The 14,427-nt window shown below is 46.4% G+C and overlaps 1 protein-coding gene across 2 annotated transcripts in view; it reads right to left on the bottom strand.

The window, feature by feature from the left end:
- TMCO4 (transmembrane and coiled-coil domains 4) overlaps nucleotides 1-14,427 on the bottom strand; it is a 44,147-nt gene that overhangs the window by 25,652 nt on the left and 4,068 nt on the right. The window contains exons 2-6 of one of the 2 annotated variants that reach the window (XM_053401020.1): nucleotides 10,215-10,399; nucleotides 7,874-8,048; nucleotides 5,731-5,758; nucleotides 3,560-3,695; nucleotides 1,287-1,384 (exon numbers count right to left, since the gene is read on the bottom strand). In XM_053401020.1, coding sequence (XP_053256995.1) covers nucleotides 1,287-1,384; nucleotides 3,560-3,695; nucleotides 5,731-5,758; nucleotides 7,874-8,048; nucleotides 10,215-10,390 — 613 coding nt within the window. In that variant the 5' untranslated portion in view covers nucleotides 10,391-10,399. Of the gene's footprint in view, nucleotides 1-1,286; nucleotides 1,385-3,559; nucleotides 3,696-5,730; nucleotides 5,759-7,873; nucleotides 8,049-10,214; nucleotides 10,403-14,427 lie in introns of both variants that reach the window. The other variant, XM_053401019.1, reaches the window with a different exon arrangement.

Here is a 14,427-nt window from a genome sequence, read left to right on the forward strand (position 1 = left end):
ATGAATGCCGCATTGTGAAAGGCACGTAATAAATTGCTTTTGACAGCTAACTCTGCAAAAAAGATACAGTGTTTCTGGCTGACTTCTCCTGGTTTTAGAGTAACTTTAAAATAGTTGGAATTGATACAGTCGTCTTTTTTGATAAACTGGGGGACTTAAAAAAGTTATTTTTCAAAGTTACAAGTCTTACTGCAACTGTGTCCCCCTAGAGGAAGTTGGACATTGTTACAAAAATAATTGAGCCAGGGAATTTTCCACTACATAACAAAGCCCAGCTGTGGGAGCGACCTTGGACTTATCTGGAGTGGTATGGCAGACGGGAAAGAAAAGTTAGATTCGACTCAAGAGAAAATATTGAGGTCTGGCAGAATTCGCACGGACATTGGGTCACAAAGAAGAGCATCAGCATCTGGGGCCTCTGGGGTATCTGGACCACCAGGGGCTGTACCAGCACAAGCGTATGTAACCTGAGGTACCACTGTATAGATTTTAACCTCTGGGAAAACTCTGACTTGAAGTTTACAGCATGTTATTCTTTGAAGAAGAACTACTTGAAAATGATTTGCAAATGGTATTTAACTCCGAGTGGGCTTGCTAAGATGTACAGTGGTACCTCAGGTTACATACGCTTCAGGTTACATACTCCGCTAACCCAGAAATAATGCTTTAGGTTAAGAACTTTGCTTCAGGATGAGAACAGAAATCGGGCTCCGGCAGCACGGCAGCAGCAGGAGGCCCCATTAGCTAAAGTGGTGCTTCAGGTTAATAACAGTTTCAGGTTAAGAACAGACCTCCAGAATGAATTAAGTACTTAACCTGAGGTACCACTGTACTGAATCAGATAAGTGCTGGAGATGCAAAGAGTTTGAGGGAACATTCTTTCATATGTGCTGGACTTGTAAAAGGGGGAAAGAGTATTGGGAAATGATTCATAATGAATTGAAAAAAAGTTGTGATTTCATATTGTAACCGCCCTGAAACCTGTGGGCATAGGCCAGGACAATATACATATTTAACAAATAGTAACTCCATCGTAACTCTGCCTTCTTTCAATGCAGGGACGGGGAACATTTGGCCCAGGCATGCTGCTGAGCGACGGTTCCCATCATCCCTAACCGTTAGCCATGCTGGCCAAAAGGGGACTGGTGGGAGCTGGAGTCCATCAAAATCTGGAGGGCCACAGGTTAACTAGACTGAGTCTGGAGGAGCAAGTGGGTCACACGAAGGTTAGAAGCCGGCTGCCCCTAGCTGGCGCGGACAATAGATGGGGGCGCGGTGTCACTCACCTATTACTGTCCCCCCACCAACAGTCGCCAAGCCGATCAACAGGTACCTCTTCAACCTCCTGTTTTTCTCTTTCTTCTTCCGCGCAGCTGCGGCCGTCCTGGCGGTGGCAGAAGAGATGGGAGTGAGAGTCGCAACAGTACCTACACTTCGGAACTCCCTGCCTATTGATATCAGGCAGGCCCCTTCATTGAACTCTTTTCGGCACCTTTGCAAACTGGTCCCCCCCCCCTTTTAAGAAAAGGGCTTTCATAGTGCTGCGCTGCTTTTGCCCTCTGTATTTTAACACACTTGGTTTGGTTATTTTAAATTGTTTCAATTCTATTAGAACTGGATTGCTTTTTAACTATTATCTATTATGTTGTTGTTGTTTTTTCCCGAGATGTGGGTGGTGCTGTGGGTTAAACCACAGAACCTAGGGCTTGCCGATCAGAAGGTCGGTGGTTCGAATCCCTGCAACAGGGTGAGCTCCCGTTGCTCGGTTCCTGCTCCTGCCAACCTAGCAGTTCGAAAGGACCTCAAAGTGCAAGTAGATAAATAGGTAGGATGGTAAACGGCGTTTCCGTGTGCTGCTCTGGTTCGCCAGAAGCGGCTTTGTCATGCTGGCCACATGACCTGGAAGCTGTACGCCGGCTCCCTCGGCCAATAAAGCGAGATGAGTGCCGCAACCCCAGAGTCGGTCACGACTGGACCTATTGGCCAGGGGTCCCTTTACCTTTATTCCCCTTCCAGAGCTACAATTCCCAGAGTGGCTAACTGCCCATCCCTCTTCCCAGGGAACTATGTATTTTTAGCAACCTGTGTGGCTTTAACTTGTGTAATCGGGGGTGAAAGATAGGGTATAATAATAATAATAATAATAATAATAATAATAATAATAATAATGCTTAATTTTTATGGCTGAAAACAGAACCAGAAATCATAATGGTGATAAAAGAACAGTACTGGCAACGCTTACCTTGAAAATCCTTCCTAGCGATTTGGCAGCTTGTGTAGTGAAAACAGCAGCTATTAAAATATGTACACAGGCAATTTCCCAGAAGACCAATAACAGCAGCTTAAAAGTATTTGTTTAAGGGAACAACCCTGCACCTCTGGCTGGCAGCTGATTTTTCATAGGGACCAGACTTGCAATTGCGCAAGGTTTCAAGGACACCTGTGGCAAAGGGGTTCTTAAAACCCTTCCCAGCATGAGGACGTAAACATTGTGGTTGGTTTGTTTTTTAATGGCTACTAGCCACAATGGCCACGCTCTGCCTCTACACAGCTGGAGGCAGCAATGCTTCTGAATACAAGTTGCTGGAAGCCACAGGAGGGGAGAGCGTTCTTGGGGCGTGATCCCTACTTGTGGGCTTTCCAACTGGGGCATTTGCTTGGCCACTGGGAGAAGAGGATGCTGGACTAGATGGTCCACTGGCCTGATTCCTTGCAGGGCTCTTCATATTTTCTTACAACAGAACTCTCCTTCCTCGGAGGTCTTTAAGGAGAGGTTGGATAAGGAGAGGAGATGTCATGGATGCTCTAGTTGAGATTCCTGCATTGCAGGGGGTGGTTGGACTCTAACCCATGGGGCCCCTTCCAGCGCTATGATTCTATGGTTCTATGAAAGCATCTAGAAGGGGAAGAAATGGAGGCAGTGAGAGATTTTACTTTCTTGGGCTCCATGATCACTGCAGATGGTGACAGTAGTCATGAAATTAAAAGACGCCTGCTTCTTGGGAGAAAAGCAATGACAAACCTAGACAGCATCTTAAAAAGTAGAGACATCACCTTGCCAACAAAGGTCCGTATAGTTAAAGCTATGGTTTTCCCAGTAGGGATGTATGGAAGTGAGAGCTGGATCTTAAAGAAGGCTGATCGCCGAAGAATGGAAGCTTTTGAATTATGGTGCTGGAGGAGACTCTTGAGAGTCCCATGGACTGCAAGAAAATCAAACCTATCCATTCTGAAGGAAATCAGCCCTGAGTGCTCACTGGAAGGGCAGATCGTGAAGCTGAGGGCTCCAATACTTTGACCACCTCATGACAAGAGAAGACTCCCTGGAAAAGACCCTGATGTTGGGAAAGTTGGAGGGCACAAGGAGAAGGGGACGGCACGACAGAGGACGAGATGGTTGGACAGTGTTCTCGAAGCTACCAGCATGAGTTTGACCAAACTGCGGGAGGCAGTGGAAGACAGAAGTGCCTGGCGTGCTCTGGTCCATGGGGTCACGAAGAGTCGGACTAAATGACTAAACAACAACAACATGAAAGCATCTCTGGGGAAACAGCCTTACTCAGATTCCTCCTCCTCTTCCTCCTCTTTCAGGCACTCAAGAAGACGCTCCTCCGAAGCTTCCAGTTCTGCTGGGGGAATCCTCAGCAGCCAGGTGATGTGGGAAAGGAGCACCCTTGCCCGGGCGTCGTAGGTGCCTGGAAGGCAAGGAAAGAGCCAAAGGCCATCAAATATGGCCGCTAAGTGTATTTCCCCCCCTTAAATTTTATTTATGCTTTTCAGATCTATGCATTTCACTAATTTTACAATCATTACAACATTTCAAAACCTGACTTCCTTCCCCCTCTTTCTGCGGTTCCTTAGATTTGTTTTTAAGATCTTCTGCATATCCAAATTAACGCAATTTGCTCATTTATTCATCTTTTTAAAATATATACTCTTATAAAACTGCATGTTATTACAATAAACCTGCCAATGCTCTTATCTCTTTACAATTTATCTGTAAATATTCAATAAACCATTTCCATTCTTTTATTTAAAAAATTGTTATCTTGATTTCTTATTAATTTGGTAAGTTTCGCCATTTCTGCATATTCTATAAATTTTCTTCCTTTCCTGGGACTTCTGCTTTTTTCCATTTTGGGGCAAGTAACATTCTTGCCGCTATGGTAGCATACATGAATAAGTTTCTATACAATTTAGGTAGTTCTGTCCCTATAATTCCCATCACTTTCCGTTCAACGGGATGGCATGATGAAATTTCCCCAATGAACTGTTACCAGAATGCCAAAACCCCCATACTTAGACTGGTTTAGCCCACCCAGTCTTTTGTCTAAGGCAGTAGTGGGCAGCCTTTGGCCCCTGGGGCAAACCAGGTCCTGTTTGTTCCTGGACATTTAAGCTAGGACCAAGAACCAGCAGAAAGCCAGTGCAGTACAGTGGTTAGGCCAGTGATTCGCAAAGATTGTCAGGCCACCACCTGCTTGGTTCCATAAACTCATCCCCAGTCCCCTACCCATCCTTTAAAAAAAAAAAAAAGCATTATTCAGAACAGCAGTTTGCACAAGCCACTAAGGAAGAAATTCAAAACAATAACAATTCATTGCACATTGATTCAAATCCAATTGAAACTATTTAAGGCAGAGGGCCTACTCAGTAGCCATGCCCACCCTGTGGAACGCCCTCCCATCAGGTGTCAAGAAAATAAATAACCGCCTGGCTTTTAGAAGACATCTGAAGGCAGCCCTGTATAGGGAAGTTTTTAATGTTTGATGTCTTATTATGTTTTAATTTGTTGGAAGCCACCCAGAATGGCTGGGGTAACCCAGCCAGTTGGGCGGCATATTAATGATAATAATAATAGATTAATTCAGCAAAACTGATTAAATTGATGCCAAATACCCAAGGTCTGATGGTCATTTACACCTCCAGTGCCCCCTTGCAGCTCCCTTGCCTCTTATTGTCTGGCGAGGTAATCCTTATTGCCCTCTACTTAATCCCCACTGTGGGAGCCATTGGTTTAGAGCACGCATAGGCAAACTCGGCCCTCCAGATGTTTTGGGACTACAACTCCCATCATCCCTAGCTAACAGGACCAGTGGTCAGGGATGATGGGAATTGTAGTCCCAAAACATCTGGAGGGCCGAGTTTGCCTATGCCTGGTTTAGAATGTTGGACTATGGCCTGGGAGAGGCCAGGGTTCAAATCCCTCTCACCTGGCTATGAAGCTCATTGGGTGACCTTGAGCCAGTCACTGCCTTTCAGCTTAACCTACCTCACAGGCTTGTTGTGAGGATTGAATGAGGAGGGGGGGAACCACGTACAGGGGTACCTTGGGTTACATACGCTTCAGGTTACATACGCTTCAGGTTACAGACTCCGCTAACCCAGAAATAGTACCCCAGGTTAAGAACTTTGCTTCAGGATGAGAATAGAAATTGTGCTCTGGCGGTGCGGCAGCAGCAGGAGGCCCCATTAGCTAAAGTGGTGCTTCAGGTTAAGAGCAGTTTCAGGTTAAGGACGGAACTCTGGAATGAATTAAGTACTTAACCCGAGGTACCACTGTATTCCAGTCTGAGCTCCTTGGAGGAAAAGGTGGGATAGAAACGCAATAAACCACATGAAATCATACCACATTTCCATGAAATCATTTCCAAGACTGTTGTCCGCTTAACAGCTTTTTATTTTTGATAACAACTCAGAGGAGAAAGGGGGCCCTCAAATCTCACTTACCGTCCTTGAGAGAGAAGGACACAAGATCCTAGAACATAAGAGGGTGGGGGGGAAGAATGATGACAACATATTAAAAGGGGAAGCCCTTTAAGTGCAGGCTTCTGAACGTGCACAGAAGTCTCAATTTAAAATGTACTTGATCTTTGGCACTGAAGTGCCGCATAGTCAGCCATAACCCCTGCAACCAACAGCTAATCCCTTCTCTGAGAAAGTGGGGGTATGCAAAACAAAATGAAAAAAGGTTGTGCGCAATTTTATTCTCGTTCAGGCTAGGCTAACTTAGGGTCGGCGGATGCTAAAGTCCTTCCTTGCAGAGTTAAAACTGGCTTCCATAGGAGGTGGCGATGGCCACCAATTTCCATGGTTTTAAAATAGGACTGGGCAAATCCATGGAAGAGAAGGCCACTAGCCACAATGGCAATATTCTGCCTCTGACTGCGAGTTGCTGAGAACCACATGTGCTGTGTTCGGGTCCTGCTGTGGAGGTTCTTGTTGGGGCATCTGATTAGCCACTGTGAGAACAGGATGCTGGCCTGAATGGGTCATTGGCCTGATCCAACTTCCTTGGCATATCAGTGGCATAGCTGTCAACTTTTCCTTTTTCTTGCGAGGAATCCTATTTGGAATAAGGGAGTTTCCCTTAAAAAAAGGGAAATGTTGACAGCTATGAATACCGAAAGGATCCATTGAAGGTGGAAAATCTGAAATCTGTGGTAGCTCAGGACAAAACAGCTGCTCAATGGTGCATGCGCTAGTTATCTCCAGCTTGGACCACTGCAATGCGCTCTACGTGGGGCTACCTTTGAAGGTGACTCAAAACTACAACTAATCCAGAATGCAGCAGCTAGACTGGTGACTGGGAGCGGCCACCAAGACCACATAACACCAGTCTTGAAAGACCTACATTGGCCCCCAGTATGTTTCCGAGCACAATTCAAAGTGTTGGTGCTGGCCTTTAAAGTTCTAAACAGCCTCAGTCCAGTATACCTGAAAGAGTGTCTCCACCCCCATTGTTCAGCCCGGACACTGAGATCCAGCGCCGAGGGCCTTCTGGTGGTTCCCACACTGTGAGAAGTGAGGTTACAGGGAACCAGGCAGAGGGCCTTCTCGGTAGTGGCACCTGCCCTGTGGAACACCCTCCCATCAGATGTCAAGGAAATAAGCAAATATCTTACTTTTAAAAGACACCTGATGGCAGCCCTGTTTAGGGAAGTTTTTAATGTTTAATGCTGTATTGCTTTTAATATTTGGTTGGTAGCCGCCCAGAGTGGCTGGGGAAACCCAGCCAGGTGGGCAGGGTATAAATAAATCACCATCATCATCATCATCATCATCAGAGGGGACCATTCAGAGTAGTTCAGAAACAAGCTAAGCAACCACTTGGCTTATGCATTCTTAGTCTTAAGTTATTTTGGGGAAAGGCCAGCTTTTTCTAACAAGAGGTCAGAAGCTACATTACGAAAAGTTCGCAGTGGTCCATCTTAAATAAAATCAACTGTGTATCGCTGGAAAACTAAGTATTTTTTCCTTCTCGCTTTCTCTCTCTTTAAAAAGCATAGCAACTTGTCTGCAGATTACTAAAGAGCAAGTAGGTGGAGGAACTGCACCAGAGATCCTTCTGGTTATGTCAGGCTCAACAGCAGCAAATTTTTGCCAAAGAATTATAACCTTTTCTCGATTCCTCACAGTGGTGCTAAGCAGAGAATGTAGAGATGGAGATGGAGTTGAACCTGTTAGGATATAGTTCTGTTCCACCTTAAAAGGAAGAGGCATGACTGTTGTGTGTCACATGCCTGTTTACTTCCAGCACAGGCTTGCTGGGAACTTCTGTTTGTATATTGATTTTGCTTTATCTGCTGTTTGCTTGGACACAAAGTGAAGCAGACATGTTTTTCAACTATGCTGAATAAACGCCTGTAAATAATGCTTACACATGTCTCTGTCCGCCACTTCTGTTCTGAGAAGATTTATTCACTCTGCCGATAGAGCGTGCCAAGTCTCTAAAGGTATCTGAGGATTGTGTCGCTGTTTGATGCTGTTCCAAGGGAGACCGGAGTTCGCCCGGCTGCCGGCTGGTGGCTGGAGCCAGCTGGAAGCCTGCCTGATGCCCCCGTCTCCCCAGCAGTATCCCAACAGAACCTACCTGTGTGATGATGCTGGGGTCGTCTTTCATGAGCGGCTCCTTCAAGAGGATCTGCGCAAAGGTCTCCGTCCCTTCGCCCCCCAGACCACCAACAAACGCCAACATAGCAGGCAGGACGGCGTCTGAAAGCTGCAGCCATTCCACCAGGCTCTCCACAAAACCTGTCCTGTATGGCCTTCAAAACATACACAACAAAAATGGTTAAGCAAGCAGGGCCCAAGCACAAAAGCAACTCTCCCCTCCTGCCCTTTCCAACAGCTGGTATTCATAAGCAGCGCTGTGTCTGACTGCATAGCAGAGCAAAAGCCATCCTGGCTAGTAACCATTGATAGACCTCTCCTCCTACATTAAGGTAAAGGTAAAGGGACCCCTGACCATTAGGTCCAGTCGTGACCGACTCTGGGGTTGCGGCGCTCACCTCGCTTTATTGGCTGAGGGAGCCGGCGACTAAGCCGCTTCTGGCGATCCAGAGCAGCGCACGGAAACGCCGTTTACCTTCCCGCCGGAGTGGTACCTATTTATCTACTTGCACTTTGACGTGCTTTCAAATTGCTAGGTTGGCAGGAGCAGGGATCGAGCAACGGGAGCTCACCCCGTCACAGGGATTCGAACTGCCGACCTTCTGATCGGCAAGTCCTAGGCTCTGTTGTTTAACTCACAGCGCCACCCACCTCCCACCTCCTCCATTAATCTTTGTTTAAACCTTGTTTCCCCTGCTCTGGAGGGGAGGACTTGAACCAACGGCTTCAAGTTACAAGATAGGAGATTCCGGCTAGACATCAGGAAGGACTTTCCGACAGCAGGAACTGTTTGTCAAGTGGAATGGACTCCCTTGGGAGATGGACCCTCCTACCTTGGAGGTTTTTAAGCAGAGGTTGGACGGCCATCTGTCACGGATGCTTCAGTTGAGGTCCCTGCACTGCAAGGATCCCTTCCAACTCTACAATCCTATGATTCTATGATTCATCTAAGCTGGTGGCCATCCCTGCCTCCTGTGACAGGGAGTTCCACAGTTTAACTCTCTGCTGTGTGAGGAAGGGCTTTCTTTCATCTGTTCTGAATCTCCCAACACTAAGCTTCATAGGACACCCCCCATTTCTTGTCATACGAGAGAGAGAGGCAGAAAAGCTTCTCTCTATCCAGTGCTTCTGATATGCGTATAATTTTACGAATATATATATATATATGTTTTTTAACATACCATTTTCAACAGTAATTAAACATACTTATTCAATTTTTTGACTTCCATCAGTCCTGCCTGAAAATTTTCCAATCTAATCTCTTAGTATACATTTCTTACTTTCCCTATTACATTTAAAACTCATAACCAATATCTCTATTCTTTATCTACTTTGTAACTCATAACCAATATCTCTATTCTTTATCTACTTTGTAACACTTCATAAATTTCTCCTTACAAAACTTCTTGTAGTCCCACTAGCGTAATTTGTTGATTACAGTTGCTCTTCAAATAGTTCATATACTTCTTCCAATCTTCTGTAAATCTCTGGTCCCGAAGGTTTCGAATCCTTCCTGTCATTTTGTCCAATTCTGCATAGTCCATTAATTTCGTCTGCCATTCTTCTTTCATAATTTTACAAACTTCTATCATGTCGCCTTTTCCCCGCCTTTTCACTAAGCTAGAAAGCCGCAAGCAACATTGAGGAAACAACCTTTCCTCAAAGGAGTCGCTCCATCTCCTTGATCATTTGAGTTGTCCTTCTCTGAAGCTCCTTCTCCCCTCATTATTTTCGCAAACCTGCGAAAAAGGTGAGGTGCGGAGATGACAACGGCCTCAAGTTCACCTTGGGGAGCTTCCTGGCGGAGTGGTGATTCTCCCCAGCCTATCGCATGGGCAGCCAATGTGGTGCCTTCCATTAAGTTGCAGACTACAACTCCCATCAGGGACGCGGGTGGCGCTGTGGGTTAAACCACAGAGCCTAGGGCTTGCCGATCAGAAGGTCGGCGGTTCGAATCCTCGCGACGGGGTGAGCTCCCGTTGCTCGGTCCCTGCTCCTGCCAACCTAGCAGTTCGAAAGCACAAAGTGCAAGTAGATAAATAGGTACCACTGCGGCGGGAAGGTAAATGGCATTTCCATGCGCTGCTCTGGTTCGCCAGAAGCGGCTTAGTCATGCTGGCCACATGACCCGGAAGCTGTACGCCGGCTCCCTCGGCCAATAAAGCGAGATGAGCGCCGCAACCCCGGAGTCGTCTGCGACTGGGCCTAACGGTCAGGGGTCCCTTTACCTTACAACTCCCATCATCCCCCTCCATGCCGTCAGGAGGAACGAGCACAGAACGGAGCAGAACCTGCACTCTCTCCTTCGCTCGAGTGCCTACCTTTCCTCTTCCTCGGGAAACAATGATGCCAAAGAGACAGCGCAGAGGGCCGCGTAGGCAAACTTCCCCGGATCGCCCAGCTGCCGGCCCACGCATTCAGACACCTCCTCCTTCTCCGGCTGTGGCTGCGCCAATCTTCCCCAGGGCCTCCAGCGCTGCTGGCGGTTGGCTGCCATTTTCACCAGATGCTGCAAAAACCAGAGATATGTACAGGGAATAAACATGCAAGAGAATATATATATACATACACATACAAATATACAGTTGTACCTTGGTTCTCAAACGTAATCCGTTCCAGAAGTCCGTTCGACTTCCGAAAACGTTCAAAAACCAAGGCGTGGCTTCTGATTGGCTGCAGGAACTTCCTGCACTCAAGCAGAAGCCACAACAGATGTTTGGCTTCCAAAAAACGTTCAAAAACCGGAACACTTACTTCTTGGTTTTTGGCGTTCAGGAGCCAAAACATATGAGTACCAAGGTAGTTAAAGCTATAGTTTTCCCAGTAGTGATGTATGGAAGTGAGAGCTGGACCACAAAGAAGGCTGATCGCCAAAGAATTGATGCTTTTGAATTATGGTGCTGGAGGAGACTCTTGAGAGTCCCATGGACTGCAAGAAGATCAAACCTATCCATTCTGAAGGAAATCAGCCCTGAGTGCTCACTGGAAGGACAGATCCTGAAGCTGAGGCTCCAATACTTTGGCCACCTCATGAGAAGAGAAGACTCCCTGGAAAAGACCCTGATGTTGGGAAAGATGGAGGGCACAAGGAGAAGGGGACGACAGAGGACGAGATGGTTGGACAGTGTTCTCAAAGCTACCAACATGAGTTTGACCAAACTGAGGGAGGCAGTGGAAGACAGGAGTGCCTGGCGTGCTCTGGTCCATGGGGTCACGAAGAGTCGGACACAACTAAATGACTAAACAACACCACCACCAAGGTGTTCAAGAACCAAGGTACGACTGTATCTAAAACTTTTCTCTATCCATGCCACGGGTAGAGTCCTGGAGGTGAGGCAACCCTAATACATAGAGAGACCTCTACTGGGTCGATGCATTTGAGAAGTTGTGGGCCCCCTTTATGAATGCTAGTATTACTGGGAGAAAGGTGCTGTTCATCTGTACATGAGATTCATTTTTCAGGGTCTTGCTGGTGGAACCTGAATCTGCCTCAACATAAACCCAACGTGCTGTCTGCACTAGGCTGCAGAAGTCTCAAAAAGCACATCTGTGCTCCAGAACGCCTATGGGATTACAGAGCCTGTTTTGTACTACGTTGATTGCTTTAAAGCTGTCAATAAACTTTCTTCCATATAGCTGCAATGGAGAAAACTACGCATTGGCTGACATTTCGATAAGGACATGCCTTTATTACACATATAGTGGAACTGTCAATTCCAAGACAGCCATCGTCACGAGCCTGCCAAATCTGACAATCAAATCACACTAATATTCTTTCTTTATGTGAAGACGACTTTTAATCTCACTGTTTTTCCTTTCATGACCTGGATTTTCTTACTTGATCCGGATGGAACTGTGCTTATTTTAGCTATTTGTTTTGTGTGTGTTCATTTCCATCTGTTGTCATAATTGTTCTCTGTTTTATATACATTATAAAATGAAATTTTAAAAACTCTTCACTACCTCCCCACAAAAAAACCCAATTTTCCTTAAAAAAAAAATAAGACTTGTTCTAGATCTCATAATTATAGTAGAGCAGATTTTGATTGAATGTTGGCAGAGGCTTCTTGATGGCTCGAGCATTTTGATGGAACCAGTGACTTTACAGTTTGTCTCACCCTTGGTGGCGGTCTCTGAGCAGAGCGGCCAGACAGATGTGGCACAGGTTCGTGATCCAATAAATGAAGACTGCAGTGATGTTGGCCCCCTCCCAATCTATGAATTCCAGACAAGATGCTCAGCGGGGTCTTGGCTGACAAGGCAGCATGCAAGCAAAGCATTTTAAAACTGACAGCATGGAACCTACATAGCCCAGCTCAGTCTATCTTTTCCTCTTAACAGGGAGTAAGGTTGTTGTTGTTATTAAAGATTATTATTTCTTAGAAATTATACACCACACGGTTGCAAAAAAAAAAAGGTTTACAAAAATGATAAAACAATAACATTATCAACAAGAAAAATCAACAATAATTTAATACTTCCAAAAAGTTAAAGTAAGGTAAAAGGTAAAGGGACCCCTGACCGTTAGGTCCAGTCGTGGCCGACTCTGGGGTTACTGCGCTCATTTTGCTTTATTTGGCCGAGGGAGCCGGACTACAGCTTCCGGGTCATGTGGCCAGCATGACTAAGCCGCTTCTGGCGAACCAGAGCAGTGCACGGAAATGCCGTTTACCTTCCCGCCGGAGCGGTACCTATTTATCTACTTGCACTTGACGTGCTTTCGAACTGCTAGGTGGGCAGGAGCTGGGACCCAGCAATGGGAGCTCACCCCGTCGCAGGGATTTGAACCGCCGACCTTCTGATCGGCAAGTCCTAGGCTCTGTGGTTTAACCCACAGCGCCACCCGCGTCCCAAAAGTTAAAGGAACTGTAGGCTAAAAACAAGTTGAAACTAGCATCAATTTTTTAAACATCTAAAACTCTGGAGAGCCGCTGCCAGTCAGTGTAGGCAGTACTGAGCTAGATGGACTGATGGTCTGAGTCCGCATAAGACAGCTTCCTAAGTCCACTTCCTCTGCCCAGGTATGCCTCCTTTTACAGACCAACCTTCCTGCTTCCTGGAGAGAGGCGACCTTGAGCATCCCGCAAGCTCCTATTTTGTTTATTTTCATTCTGCTCTTTTCTTTTTTAACGACCTCCCAGTTCTTGACATTAGCCTGAAGGACAGCTTTGTGTCCTGATAACGCAAACGTCGCCCACAGTAAAAATTAAAAGGTGTGCCGCAATCTCGCCTGTGTGTACACACACACACCCCCCTTTACGGCATCAAATCCAAACAGAGGGAGTATTGTGCAAGGACTCTGTTCCTCCCCTGCAAAACTCTGTTCCTCCCCTGCTCTGCATTTCCCTCCTCCCATTGAAATATTTCCAGCAGTATCTGAACCCCAGCAGGTGCAGACAGTGCTGAGCTAGATAATAATAATAATAATAATTTATTATTTATACCCCGCCCATCTGACTGAGTTTCCCCAGCCACTCTGGGCAGCTCCCAATCAAGTATTAAAAACAATACAGCGCTAAATATTAAAAACTTCCCTGAACAGGGCTGCCTTCAGTTGTCTTTTAAAAATAGGATAGCTACTTATTTCTTTCACATCTGAAGGGAGGGCATTCCACAGGGTGGGCGCCACTACCGAGAAGGCCCTCTGTCTGGTTCCCTGTAACCTTACTTCTCGCAATGAGGGAACCGCCAGAAGGCCCTCAGCGCTGGATCTCAGTGTCTGGGCTGAACGATGGGGGTGGAGACGCTCCTTCAGGTATACAGGACCGAGGCCAATGGTCTAGCTCCTATGCTTCTATGAAATTTGGGGGCTAGGTCCCAAGTCAAGGTATCACAGTTGCCCCCTGCCTTTCAACCAAGCAGATTATAAACCCTACGGCCTGTTCATCACATCACCGGAGGGAAATATGTGCGGTATCAAGGAGCTTCCTTGTAGCTGCACTACTGATTACTAGGGACTAGTCACATCATTGCGATTTTTAAATTTGGAGTTGCGGGAGAGGCAAACGTCAAGTGGTGGCTGGTGCCCACTGGGCAGGTGGCAGGGAGGCTGGAGTTGGCGCCAGAGTCAATGACAGGTAGAGCAAAAAATTTCTAGTTCTGTCCCCTTCCTCCGGGTGAGCATTGTTAAGGGCAGTACTGAGATTAAGGGCCCTTTTAACCCCCAGGGAGTGGGCAAATAAAAGTTCCCTGCCACTATTTAGCTGCCCCTAGCAACACAGAAATAACATTGAAAGCTGTCTTATACAAACATTGGTCAGTCTAGCTCAGTACTGCCTACACTGACTGGCAGCAGCTCTCCAGGGTTTTAAGTAGGGAACATTAACAGACTACAGTGGTACCTCAGGTTAAATACTTAATTCATTCCGGAGGTCCGTTCTTAACCTGAAACTGTTCTTAACCTGAAGCACCACTTTAGCTAATGGGGCCTCCTGCTGCTGCCACGCCACCGGAGCACGATTTCTGTTCTCATCCTGAAGCAAAGTTCTTAACCCAAGGTAATATTTCTGGGTTAGCGGAGTCTGTAACCTGAAG

This window comes from Podarcis raffonei, chromosome 8, assembly GCF_027172205.1.
Source record: "Podarcis raffonei isolate rPodRaf1 chromosome 8, rPodRaf1.pri, whole genome shotgun sequence".
NCBI classification, from domain to species: Eukaryota; Metazoa; Chordata; class Lepidosauria; order Squamata; family Lacertidae; genus Podarcis; species Podarcis raffonei.